General features: G+C 44.4%; 1 protein-coding gene across 1 annotated transcript in view; it reads right to left on the reverse strand.

The window, feature by feature from the left end:
* Nucleotides 1-14,246, reverse strand: part of LOC139391626 (CUB and Sushi multiple domains 2) — a 772,990-nt gene that overhangs the window by 251,192 nt on the left and 507,552 nt on the right. Inside the window, exons 27-28 of the mRNA XM_071139005.1 lie at nucleotides 6,009-6,211; nucleotides 5,445-5,636 (exon numbers count right to left, since the gene is read on the reverse strand). Coding sequence (XP_070995106.1) covers nucleotides 5,445-5,636; nucleotides 6,009-6,211 — 395 coding nt within the window. The remainder of the gene's footprint in view (nucleotides 1-5,444; nucleotides 5,637-6,008; nucleotides 6,212-14,246) is intronic.

The following is a 14,246-nucleotide window of genomic DNA, read 5'->3' on the forward strand; positions in this document are numbered from 1 at the left end:
AGAGGAAACGTGATGATACAGGGAGAGAGGAGAGGAAACATGATGATACAGGGAGAGTATAGAGGAAACATGATGATACAGAGAGAGAGGAGAGGAAACATGATGATACAGAGAGAGAGAGGAGAGGAAACATGATGATACAGGGAGAGAGGAGAGGAAACATGATGATACAGAGAGAGAGGAGAGGAAACATGATGATACAGAGAGAGAGGAGAGGAAACATGATGATACAGAGAGAGAGGAGAGGAAACATGATGATACAGGGAGAGATTAGAGGAAACATGATGATACAGAGAGAGAGGAGAGGAAACATGATGATACAGGGAGAGAGAGGAGAGGAAACATGATGATACAGGGAGAGAGGAGAGGAAACATGATGATACAGGGAGAGAGAGGAGAGGAAACATGATGATACAGGGAGAGAGAGGAGAGGAAACATGATGATACAGAGAGAGAGGAGAGGAAACATGATGATGCAGAGAGAGAGAGGAGAGGAAACATGATGATACAGAGAGAGAGAGGAGAGGAAACATGATGATACAGAGAGAGGAGAGGAAACATGATGATACAGAGAGAGAGGAGAGGAAACATGATGATACAGGGAGAGAGGAGAGTAAACATGATGATACAGAGAGAGAGGAGAGGAAACATGATGATACAGAGAGAGAGGAGAGGAAACATGATGATACAGGGAGAGAGGAGAGGAAACATGATGATACAGGGAGAGAGAGGAGAGGAAACATGATGATACAGGGAGAGAGAGGAGAGGAAACATGATGATACAGGGAGAGAGGAGAGGAAACATGATGATACAGTGAGAGAGGAGAGGAAACATGATGATACAGGGTGAGAGGAGAGAGGAAACAGGAGATGTAGATGAAGATCCAGGGAGAGAGAGGAGAGGAAACATGATGATACAGGGAGATAGAGGAGAGGAAACATGATGATACAGGGAGAGAGAGGAGAGGAAACATGATGATACAGGGAGAGAGAGGAGAGGAAACATGATGATACAGGGAGAGAGGAGAGGAAACATGATGATACAGGGAGAGAGGAGAGGAAACATGATGATACAGGGAGAGAGGAGAGGGAACATGATGATACAGAGAGAGAGAGGAGAGGAAACGTGATGATACAGGGAGAGAGGAGAGGAAACATGATGATACAGGGAGAGTATAGAGGAAACATGATGATACAGAGAGAGAGGAGAGGAAACATGATGATACAGAGAGAGAGAGGAGAGGAAACATGATGATACAGGGAGAGAGGAGAGGAAACATGATGATACAGAGAGAGAGGAGAGGAAACATGATGATACAGAGAGAGAGGAGAGGAAACATGATGATACAGAGAGAGAGGAGAGGAAACATGATGATACAGGGAGAGATTAGAGGAAACATGATGATACAGAGAGAGAGGAGAGGAAACATGATGATACAGGGAGAGAGAGGAGAGGAAACATGATGATACAGGGAGAGAGGAGAGGAAACATGATGATACAGGGAGAGAGAGGAGAGGAAACATGATGATACAGGGAGAGAGAGGAGAGGAAACATGATGATACAGAGAGAGAGGAGAGGAAACATGATGATGCAGAGAGAGAGTGGAGAGGAAACATGATAATACAGAGAGAGAGAGGAGAGGAAACATGATGATACAGAGAGAGGAGAGGAAACATGATGATACAGAGAGAGAGGAGAGGAAACATGATGATACAGGGAGAGAGGAGAGTAAACATGATGATACAGAGAGAGAGGAGAGGAAACATGATGATACAGAGAGAGAGGAGAGGAAACATGATGATACAGGGAGAGAGGAGAGGAAACATGATGATACAGGGAGAGAGAGGAGAGGAAACATGATGATACAGGGAGAGAGAGGAGAGGAAACATGATGATACAGGGAGAGAGGAGAGGAAACATGATGATACAGTGAGAGAGGAGAGGAAACATGATGATACAGGGTGAGAGGAGAGAGGAAACAGGAGATGTAGATGAAGATCCAGGGAGAGAGAGGAGAGGAAACATGATGATACAGGGAGAAAGAGGAGAGGAAACATGATGATACAGGGAGAGAGGAGAGGAAACATGATGATACAGGGAGAGAGAGGAGAGGAAACATGATGATACAGAGAGAGAGGAGAGAGGAAACAGGATATGTAGATGAATATACAGGGAAAGAGGAGAGGAAAGAGGAGATGTAGATGAAGATACAGGGAGAGAGAGGAGAGGAAACAGGAGATGTAGATGAAGATACAGGGAGAGGAGAGGAAACAGGAGATGTAGATGAAGATACAGGGAGAGAGGAGAGGAAACATTACGATACAGGGAGAGAGAGGAGAGGAAACAGGAGATGTAGATGAAGATACAGATAACAACACAACATCCCTTCTTTACTCAGGTTTGCTAATTGGGTACTTTTTCTACCACTGCCAAATCATTGCCTTCATGTGCCAGCATAGCTAGCTCCAGCTTCTGTGGGTATGTGGTTTGCAATCGAGCCAAACAGACCCCTTTGTGTAAGCTGCATTGTGGTAACTAATGGACTCTGAAACTGAAATGGCCCTGACTGTATTTGACCAAGTCAGAGTCATAGTCAGAACCTATATCATGTATTTGGCTGAGTCAATAAAGGCCCCTTTAAGAGGGTCAACAGTATTGAGACTGCACTAATGCCTGTCGATATTAAACCCTGTTAGGTTTTCACCTGTGAACCTTTGGAGCCAGGAACACACACGACTCATGACCGATCTCCCTCCGTTTGTGATTTCAAAGGAATGTTCAAACTAATTACGCCTTGCCCTGATTAAACAATGAAGCTAATTACAATGTCTATATTTCTGTTGTTAACTAGCGTCTCTCTCTCTCTCTCTCTCCCTCCCTCCCTCTCTCCCTCCCTCCCTCCCTCTCTCCCTCGCTCCCTCTCTCCCTCGCTCCCTCTCTCCCTCGCTCCCTCCCTCCGTCTCTCTCTCCCTCTGTCTCCCTGTGAAAAGACAGACAGACAGACATTGGGTGGCTGTGTGAAAATTACTTGTAGCTAGGTATAATTGGTAAAGACTGGGTTGTAGGTTGGTATAATTGGTACAGACTGGGTTGTAGGTTGGTATAATTTTTACAGACTGGGTTGTAGGTTGGTATAATTGGTACAGACTGGGTGGTAGGTAGGTATAATTGGTACAGACTGGGTTGTAGGTTGATATAATTGGTACAGACTGGTTTGTAGGTTGATATAATTGGTACAGACTGGGTTGTAGGTTGGTATAATTGGTACAGACTGGGTTGTAGGTTGGTATAATTGGTACGGACTAGGTTGTAGGTTGGTATAATTGGTACAGACTGGGTTGTAGGTTGGTATTATTGGTACAGACTGGGTTGTAGGTTAGTATAATTGGTACAGACTGGGTTGTAGGTTGGTATAATTGGTACAGACTGGGTTGTAGGTTGGTATAATTGGTACAGACTGGGTTGTAGGTTGGTATAATTGGTACAGACTTGGTTGTAGGTTGGTATAATTGGTACAGACTGGGTTGTAGGTTGGTATTATTGGTACAGACTGGGTTGTAGGTTGGTAACGTTGGTACAGACTGGGTTGTAGGTTGGTATAATTGGTACAAACTAGGTTGTAGGTTGGTATAATTGGTACAGACTGGGCTGTAGGTAGGTATAATTGGTACAGACTGGGTTGTAGGTTGGTATAATTGGTACATACTGGGTTGTAGGTAGGTATAATTGGTACAGACTGGGTTGTAGGTTGGTATAAATTGTACAGACTGGGTTGTAAGTTGGTATTATTGGTACAGACTGGGTTGTAGGTTTGTAACGTTGGTACAGAGTGGGTTGTAGGTTGGTATAATTGGTACAGACTGGGTTGTAGGTTGGTAACGTTGGTACAGACTGGGTTGTAGGTAGGTATAATTGGTACAGACTGGGTTGTAGGTTGTTATAATTGGTACAGACTGGGTTGTAGGTAGGTATAATTGGTACAGACTGGTTTGTAGGTTGGTAAAGTTGGTACAGATTGGGTTGTAGGTAGGTATAATTGGTACAGACTGGGTTGTAGGTAGGTATAATTGGTACAGACTGGGTTGTAGGTTGGTATAATTGGTACAGACTAGGTTGTAGGTTGGTATAATTGGTACAGACAGGGCTGTAGGTAGGTATAATTGGTACAGACTGGGCTGTAGGTAGGTATAATTGGTACATACTGGGTTGTAGGTAGGTATAATTGGTACAGACTGGGTTGTAGGTTGGTATAAATTGTACAGACTGGGTTGTAAGTTGGTATTATTGGTACAGACTGGGTTGTAGGTTTGTAACGTTGGTACAGAGTGGGTTGTAGGTTGGTATAATTGGTACAGACTGGGTTGTAGGTTGGTAACGTTGGTACAGACTGGGTTGTAGGTAGGTATAATTGGTACAGACTGGGTTGTAGGTTGTTATAATTGGTACAGACTGGGTTGTAGGTAGGTATAATTGGTACAGACTGGTTTGTAGGTTGGTAAAGTTGGTACAGATTGGGTTGTAGGTAGGTATAATTGGTACAGACTAGGTTGTAGGTTGGTATAATTGGTACAGACAGGGCTGTAGGTAGGTATAATTGGTACAGACTGGGCTGTAGGTAGGTATAATTGGTACAGACTGGGTTGTAGGTTGGTATAATTGGGACAGTCTGGGTTGTAGGTAGGTATAATTGTTACAGATGGGGTTGTAGGTTGGTATAATTGGTACAGACTGGGTTGTAGGTAGGTATAATTGGTACAGACTGGGTTGTAGGTTGGTATAATTGGTACAGACTGGGTTGTAGGTTGGTATTATTGGTACAGACTGGATTGTAGGTTGGTATAAGTGATACAGACTGGGTGGTAGGTTGGTATAATTGGTACAGACTGGGTTGTAGGTAGGTATAATTGGTACAGACTGGGTTGTAGGTAGGTATAATTGGTACAGACTGGGTTGTAGGTTGGTATAATTGGTACAGACTGGGTAGTAGGTTGGTATAATTGGTACAGACTGGGTTGTAGGTTGGTATAATTGGTATAGACTGGTTTGTAGGTTGGTATAATTGGTACAGACTGGGTTGTAGGTTGGTTATCTGTGCAGGTGGGGAATCTAGAGGTGTTCTTACCTGTGCTGGTGGGAGGTAAAATGTCTTACCTTTGTTTTACCTGTGCAGGTGGGGTGTTGGGTTAACATGTGTTACCTGTGCAGGTGGAGTGTTGGGTTAACATGTCTTACCTGTGCAGGTGGGGTGTTGGGTTAACATGTGTTACCTGTGCAGGTGGGGTGTTGGGTTAACAGGTCTTATCTGTGCAGGTGGGGTGTTGGGTTAACATGTCTTACATATGCAGGTGGGGTGTTGGATTAACATGTCTTACCTGTGCAGGTGGGGTGTCGGGTTAACAGGTCTTACCTGTGCAGGTGGGGTGTTGGGTTAACAGGTCTTACCTGTGCAGGTGGGGGGGTCAGGCTGCCAGAAGAAGCGGCTGTTGATCTCTGTGCAGATGATCTTGGTGGCCCCCTGAAGGACGTAACCGGGATCACACTGGAACAGGACACGGTCTCCGGGCTCCTTGCTGTCCCCACTGCGGGTCCCGTTGGCGGGCAGACCCGGGTCGTTGCATGACGTAGCAGTGGACACTGGAGACAGAGGGGAAAAGAATAGATGAATCCGTTGGTAAAGAGACTGTCTCTTTCCAGCTCTACATTTCTAACTCCTAAATCACTTTTTTCTTTGTTTTTTAACCTACATTTTATTTAATCACAAACTGATGAAAAAGGTAGAGTCATTTCTAGTTATGTAGAATAGCTATATACCAATAAACAGTATGCATACAGTGCATTATCAGTGCATTACCATTCAAATCTCCCATTGGTACCACAGGCTCTATTTACAGTACAGGTGCATATACACGTTTATGATCCAGACCAATTCATTTTAAGGTTGGTTAACACTCAAACATGTTCCCCTTCCCCTTTTTTTCCTCTCGTATATAACATTCAACCTCTTACCAGAGAACTGCAGAGCGAAGCCCTGTTTGGATGTGAAGAAGTCGGTGGTGAACTGGAGGCTGACGGTGTTGAAGGTGCTGTGGGCGTCAGGCGGAAGGGTCGAGCCGCTGAGCTCCCTCAGGAGGACCCCTCCGTCCTGGGGACCGTCCCAGATACGCAACACATCGTGGACCTCCTCCGTATGGAATACCAGGAAGTGGAGACTATGGAGGGAGGAAGAGGAGTTAGTCATGGAGACTAGGGGGAAGTATAGAGAGGAAGAGGAGGTAGTCATGGAGACTAGGGGGGAGGAGAGGCGGAAGTATAGAGAGGAAGAGGAGGTAGTCATGGAGGCAAGGGGGGAGGAGAGGAGGAAGTATAGAGAGGAAGAGGAGGTAGTCATGGAGGCTAGGGGGGAGGAGAGGGGGAAGTATAGAGAGGAAGAGGAGGTAGTCATGGAGGCAAGGGGGGAGGAGAGGGGGAAGTATAGAGAGGAAGAGGAAGAGGAGGTAGTCATGGAGGCTAGGGGGAGGAGAGGGGGAAGTATAGAGAGGAAGAGGAGGATGAGGTAGTCGTGGAGGCTAGGGAGGAGAAGGGGAACAGGAGATATTAGATCAGACAAAGAGGGGGAAATGCAGTGTCATAGAGGAAAGGGGGATGGAGGAAAGGTTGAAAAGAGGACCCAGTCTAGACAGCCTAACGATTCACTGTTAGAGTCCCAGTCTAGACAACCTAACCATTCACTGTTAGAGTCCCAGTCTAGACAACCTAACCATTCACTGTTAGAGTCCCAGTCTAGACAACCTAACCATTCACTGTTAGAGTCCCAGTCTAGACAACCTAACCATTCACTGTTAGAGTCCCAGTCTAGACAACCTAACCATTCACTGTTAGAGTCCCAGTCTAAACAACCTAACCATTCACTGTTAGAGTCCCAGTCTAGACAACCTAATCATTCACTGTTAGAGTCCCAGTCTAGACAATCTAACCATTCACTGTTAGAGTCCCAGTCTAGACAACCTAACCATTCACTGTTAGAGTCCCAGTCTAGACAACCTAACCATTCACTGTTAGAGTCCCAGTCTAGACAACCTAACCATTCACTGTTAGAGTCCCAGTCTAGACAACCTAACCATTCACTGTTAGAGTCCCAGTCTAGACAACCTAACCATTCACTGTTAGAGTCCCAGGTTGAGACTGTTTTAACAGATGTACTGTCCCAGTCTAGACAAGCTGATAGTCAGCAACAGTAAATCTTCTCTCTTTAACCAGACATCTGTCAACCAGCTGGGGCTGAACAAATAAACCGATGCCTTTCATCACTCCAATACAGTAGGATGCTGGTGTGTGTGTGTGTGTGTGTGTTTGTGGTGTGTGTGTGTGTGTTGTGTGCGTGTGTGTGTTGTGTGTTTGTGTATGTGTGCGTGTGTTTGTGTGTGTGTGTGTGTTGTGTGCGTGTGTGTTTGTGTGTTTGTGGTGTGTGTGTGTTTGTGTGTGTGTTGTGTGTGTTTGTGTGTGTGTACACATGGACTAGACTAGAGGAAGAACACTTAGACAGGAGAAGGGAAAGCTAACTAAGGGATTGATTGATTCCTGAGATACGATAACCTTTATTTAGCTAGGCAAGTCAGTTAAGAACAAATTCTTATTTTACAATGACGGCCTAGAAACAGTGGGTTAACTGCCTTGTTCAGGGGCAGAACGGCAGGATTTTACTTTGTCTGCTCGGGGATTTGATCCAGCAACCTTTACGGTTACTGGCCCAACGCTCTAACCACTAGGCTACCTAGAATACGCTGATTCGGTGTGCGAGTTCATAAGAACGTGCGTTGAATATGTCGTTCCCATAGCAACGATTAAAACATTCCCAAACCAGAAACCGTGGATTGATGGCAGCATTCGCATGAAACTGAAAGCCCGAACCACTGCTTTTAATCAGGGCAAGGTGATTGGAAACATGACCGAATACAAACAGTGTAGCTATTCCCTCCGCAAGGCAATCAAACAAGCTAAGCGTCAGTATAGAGACAAAGTAGAATCTAAATTCAACGGCTCAGACACAAGAGGTATATGGCAGGGTCTACAGTCAATCACGGATGTCTTGCTCCCAGGCAGACTAAATAACTTTTTTGCCCGCTTTGAGGACAATACAGTGCCACTGACACGGCCTGCAACCAAAACATGCGGCCTCTCCTTCACTGCAGCCGAGGTGAGTAAAACATTTAAACGTGTTAACCCTCGCAAGGCTGCAGGCCCAGAAGGCATCCCCAGCCGTGCCCTCAGAGCATGCGCAGACCAGCTGGCTGGTGTGTTTACGGACATATTCAATCAATCCCTATCCCAGTCTGCTGTTCCCACATGCTTCAAGAGGGCCACCATTGGGCCACCATTGGGCCACCATTGTTCCTGTTCCCAAGAAAGGTAACTGAGCTAAACGACTACCGCCACGTAGCACTCACTTCCGTCATCATGAAGTGCTTTGAGAGACTAGTCAAGGACCATATCACCTCCACCCTACCTGACACCCTAGACCCACTCCAATTTGCTTACCGCCCAAATAGGTCCACAGACGATGCAATCTCAACCACACTGCACACTGCCCTAACCCATCTGGACAAGAGGAATACCTATGTGAGAATGCTGTTCATCGACTACAGCTCGGCATTTAACACCATAGTACCCTCCAAGCTCGTCATCAAGCTCGAGACCCTGGTTCTCGACCCCGCCTTGTGCAACTGGGTACTGGACTTCCTGACGGGCAGCCCCCAGGTGGTGAGGGTAGGCAACAACATCTCCACCCCGCTGATCCTCAACACTGGGGCCCCACAAGGGTGCTTTCTGAGCCCTCTCCTGTACTCCCTGTTCACCCACGACTGCGTGGCCACGCACGCCTCCAACTCAATCATCAAGTTTGCAGACGACACAACAGTGGTAGGCTTGATTACCAACAACGACGAGACGGACTACAGGGAGGAGGTGAGGGCCCTCGGAGTGTGGTGTCAGGAAAATAACCTCACACTTAACATCAACAAAACTAATGAGATTATTGTGGACTTCAGGAAACAGCAGAGGGAACACCCCCCTATCCACATCGATGGAACAGTAGTGGAGAGGGTAGCAAGTTTTAAGTTCCTCAGCATACACATCACAGACAAACTGAATTGGTCCACCCACACAGACAGCATCGTGAAGAAGGCGCAGCAGCGCCTCTTCAACCTCAGGAGGCTGAAGAAATTTGGCTTGTCACCAAAAGCACTCACAAACTTCTACAGATGCACTATCGAGAGCATCCTGGCGGGCTGTATCACCACCTGGTACGGCAACTGCTCCTCCCACAACCGTAAGGCTCTCCAGAGGGTAGTGAGGTCTGCACAACGCATCACCGGGGGCAAACTACCTGCCCTCCAGGACACCTACACCACCCGATGTCACAGGAAGGCCATAAAGATCATCAAGGAGAACAACCACCCGAGCAACTGCATGTTCACCCCGCTATCATCCAGAAGGCGAGGTCAGTACATGTGCATCAAAGCTGGGACCGAGAGACTGAAAAACAGCTTCTATCTCAAGGCCATCAGACTGTTAAACAGCCACCACTAACATTGAGTGGCTGCTGCCAACACACTGACTCAAATCCAGCCACTTTAATAATGGAAATTGATGGGAAATTATGTCAAATATATCACTAGCCACTTTAAACAATGCTACCTAATATAATGGTTACATACCATACATTATTCATCTCATATGTATACGTATATACTGTACTCTATATCATCTACTGCATCTTTATGTAATACATGTATCACTAGCCACTTTAACTATGCCACTTTGTTTACATACTCATCTCATATGTATATACTGTACTCGATACCGTCTACTGTATCTTGCCTATGCCGCTCTGTACCATCACTCATTCATATATCTTTATGTACATATTCTTTATCCCCTTACACTTGTGTGTATAAGACAGTAGTTTTGGAATTGTTAGTTAGATTACTTGTTGGTTATTACTGCATTGTCGGAACTAGAAGCACAAGCATTTCGCTACACTCGCATTAACATCTGCTAACCATGTGTATGTGACAAATAACATTTGATTTGATTTGATTTGGTTACTAGTCCAACACTATAACCACTAGGCTACCTGCTGGTTACTGGCCCAACGCTCTAACCACTAGGCTACCTGCTGGTAACTAGCCCAACGCTCTAACCACTAGGCTACCTGCTGGTTACTGGCCCAACGCTCTAACCACTAGGCTACCTTCCAGAAAGCTAACTAAGTGATTCATTGATGGTAAGAGGGAAAGCGAACTAAGTGATTAATTGATGGTAAGAGGGTAAGCGAACTAAGTGATTAATTGATGGTAAGAGGGAAAGCGAACTAAGTGATTCATTGATGGTAAGAGGGTAAGTGAACTAAGTGATTCATTGATGGTAAGAGGGAAAGCGAACTAAGTGATTAATTGATGGTAAGAGGGTAAGCGAACTAAGTGATTAATTGATGGTAAGAGGGAAAGCGAACTAAGTGATTCATTGATGGTAAGAGGGTAAGCGAACTAAGTGATTCATTGATGGTAAGAGGGTAAGCGAACTAAGTGATTAATTGATGGCTGCCAGCAACAGACTGAAGGTGAAGAGTTTAGAGGGAAATGAGAGACAATACTCTCAGCATGCTTCAGTAGCAGACCAATGTTGGGTAGAAGATATATGAAGCAGATCAAGGAGATGGACCAGATCAGATCAGATCAAGGAGATGGAAAGCCATGTTAATGAACACCACTATGTATACAACAGCTACATCAAATTGGTGTGGTGGCTAATTTCTGTATGTACCAAATGAGGAGAGTTACAAACTTCACACACCAGGCAGAGTTATACTTAAACTACATCTTTAATAATAATATTTGCAATAGCACTTGACTTACAATGATGCACCGTTTCTAATGAACCATTGAAAAGTGACAACACAAAAGTACAAAGATATTTTATAGCCAAGATACACCACTCTCTACAGTACCTACAACAGATACATAGAATGGTCACAAGGTTAAGATTTGTATGAAAGGTATCTACTTCATTGTAAAGACCAGTGTCTAGTCCTCCTACTCCAAACTGGAACCGTCTCTTCCTGGTACGGTATAGCAAAAAAAACATTACCTCATGTTCTCTGTGATTTAAGCACATTTTTTGACAGACTCAGAACGTCCAATTTCGTTGCTGTTTTTCCATGAAGGAATTTTATCACCCAAAGACATCGTAAATCTCCTCTGTCAGTGTTATCTCATAGACGCTCATCCTCAGTAGAACACACACACAATAATTAACATAAAACTATACTCTGTCTTATATAAATAAAATAAAAACATAATACAATATTTATAACATAATCTTGCAATTTTCCACGACATTGGTAAGACACAGGGTATATATATTGATGCGTAGAATTTCACAGTTCAGATTTTAAAACTTAACAGTCTTACAAGGCACAGCGTTTAACCGTGTCATGTGACCTTAACATTTAATGCATCCCCCTTGACACAATCACGATAATAATCATGGCCTCTAAACCTTCCAGTTGCCAGCTGGACCCTATTCCAATTGAACTACTGAAAGAGCTACTTCCTGTGCTTGGCCCTCCTACAGAACGTTGAACATGATACATTTCTCCCTATCACCTGGATATATACCAAGCGATCTAAAAGTGGCAGTAATAAAGCCTATGCTTAAAAAAAAGCCAAACCTTGAACCAAATATATATATATATTTTTTAACTACCGGCCCATATCCAATCTCCTATTCCTCTCAAAAATGCAAGACAAAAATCTGTTGCAGAGCAGCATTTCACTGCCTTCCAAAAGACAAGCAAACACTCCAGTCTGGTTTATTAAGACCCCATTATGACACCATCGATCACCACATTCTTTTGGAGAGATTAGAAACCTTTATTGGTCTACACGGACAAGTTCTGGCCTGGTTTAGATCTTATCTGTTGGAAATATATCCGCTTTTCTCTGTGGATGGTTTGTCCTCTGACAAATCAATGGTAAGTTTCGGTGTTCCTCAAGGTTCCGTTTTAGGACCACTGTTTTCACTATATATTTTCACTATATATTCTACCTTTTGGTGATGTCATTTGGCAACACAATGTCACCTTTCACTGCTATGCAGACGATACCCTGGAAGCCTGTGTATCCAACATAAGGAAGCAGATGGCATCTATTTTTTCCTTTTAATAACCTGTTAAGCCTATAGGGGCGCTATTTCATTATTGGATAAAAAAACGTGCCCGATTTAAGCGCAATATTTTGTCACAAAAAGATGCTCGACTATGCATAGAATTGACAGCTTTGGAAAGAACACAGTCTAACGTTTCCAAAACTGCAAAGATTTTATCTGTGAGTGCCACAGAACTCATTCTACAGGCGAAATCAAGATGAAACGTCAAACAGGAAATGAGCAGAATCTCTGAAGCTCTGTTTTCAAATGTCTCCTTATATGGCTGTGAATGCAGCAAGAACGACCATGTGCTTTCTGTGGTTTCTTCAAGATGTCTGCAGGATTGTGACATATTTGTAGGCATATCATTGGAAGATTGGCCATAAGAGACTACATTTTCCAGGGGTCCGCCCGGTGGCCTTTATCTAAATTTGTGCGTAATCTCCAGTTGCGGTCATTTTGTCCTGGGATTCAGAACGGAACGCACACTTCCACGAAGGATATATCATCGAAGAGATATGTGAAAAACACCTTGAGGATTGGTTCTAAACAACGATTGCCATGTTTCAGTCGATATTATGGAGTTAATTTGGAAAAAAGTTGATTAATTGATAATTGTAATTGATGACTGGATTTTCGTTTTTTTTTGGTAGCCAAACGTGACGCACCAAACGGAGCGATTTCTCCTAAACAAATAATCTTTCAGGAAAAACTGAACATTTGCTATCTAAGAGAGTCTCCTCATTGAAAACATCTGAAGTTCTTCAAAGGTAAATGATTATTTGAATGCTTTTCTGGTTTTGCCTGCTAAATGCTAACGATAATGCTAACGCTAAATGCTACGCTAGCTAGCTACTGTTACACAAATGATTGTGTTCCTATGGTTGAGAAGCATGTTTTGAAAATCTGAGATGACAGTGTTGTTAACAAAAGGCTAAGCTTGAGAGCTAGCATATTTATTTCATTTCATTTGCGATTTTCATGAATAGTTAACGTTGCGTAATGGTAATGAGCTTGAGTCTGTATTCACGATACCGGATCCGGGATGGATAGATCAGAGAGGTTAAACTCAGACAAAACAGAGATGCTAGTTCTACGTCCCAAGAAACGAGGAGATCTGCTGTTTGATGTGACAATGAATCTTGATGATTGTACAGTTGTCTCAAATAAAGCTGTGAAGGACATTGGCGTTACTCTGGACCCTGATCTATCTTTTGCCGAACATATCAAGAATAGTTTAAGGCCAGCATTTTTCCATTTTTGTAATCTTAGTAATCTTAGTAACATTGGACTTTTTTGTCGGTTTAAGATGCAGGCCCCCTTATAGAATATAAATTCTAAGCAAACAGCATGGCTTTCTCCTGTGAAGGGCCATTTTTAGGGAATGATCTGCCTATCCATGTGAGAGACGCAGACTCCGTCTCGAACCTTTACGCAGACTCCGTCTCGAAGTCTTTATTGAAGACTTCTTCAGTAGGTCCTATGATTGAGTGTAGTCTTGCCCAGGGGTGTGAAGGTGAACGGAAAGGCTCTGGAGGTACGAACCATACTTTCTGTCTCTGCCCGGCCAGCTTTCCTATCTCCACTGGGATTCTCTGCCTCTAACCCTATTACGAGGGCTGAGCCACTGGCTTACTAGTGCTCTCCCATGTGTCATGTCATGCCAGCCCCCCCCCCCCCCCCCCCCCCCCGTCTCAGTCTCAGTCTACAGTATCTATGCTGCAACAGTGTATGTCCTGAGGGGCTAGGATCAACCTCTCGTATCTCGTATCTGGTGTAATTCTCCTTTCTCATCTGGTGTGATCTTACATTATACTCCCTCTAATTCTCCCATCTCTCTCTCCCTTACTGGAGGACCTGAGCCATAGGGCCGTATCTCAGGATTACCTGTCCAGATGACTCCTGGCTGTCCCCAGTCCACCTGGTTGCGCTGCTGCTCCAGTTTCAGCTGTTCTGCCTGCTGCTATGGAACCCTGACCTGTTCACTGGACGTGCTGTTTCTACCTTCTCTCCCTCTCCATCACTCCCTCTCGCTGTTGC

Source organism: Oncorhynchus clarkii, chromosome 32 (assembly GCF_045791955.1).
Source record: "Oncorhynchus clarkii lewisi isolate Uvic-CL-2024 chromosome 32, UVic_Ocla_1.0, whole genome shotgun sequence".
NCBI classification, from domain to species: domain Eukaryota; kingdom Metazoa; phylum Chordata; class Actinopteri; order Salmoniformes; family Salmonidae; genus Oncorhynchus; species Oncorhynchus clarkii.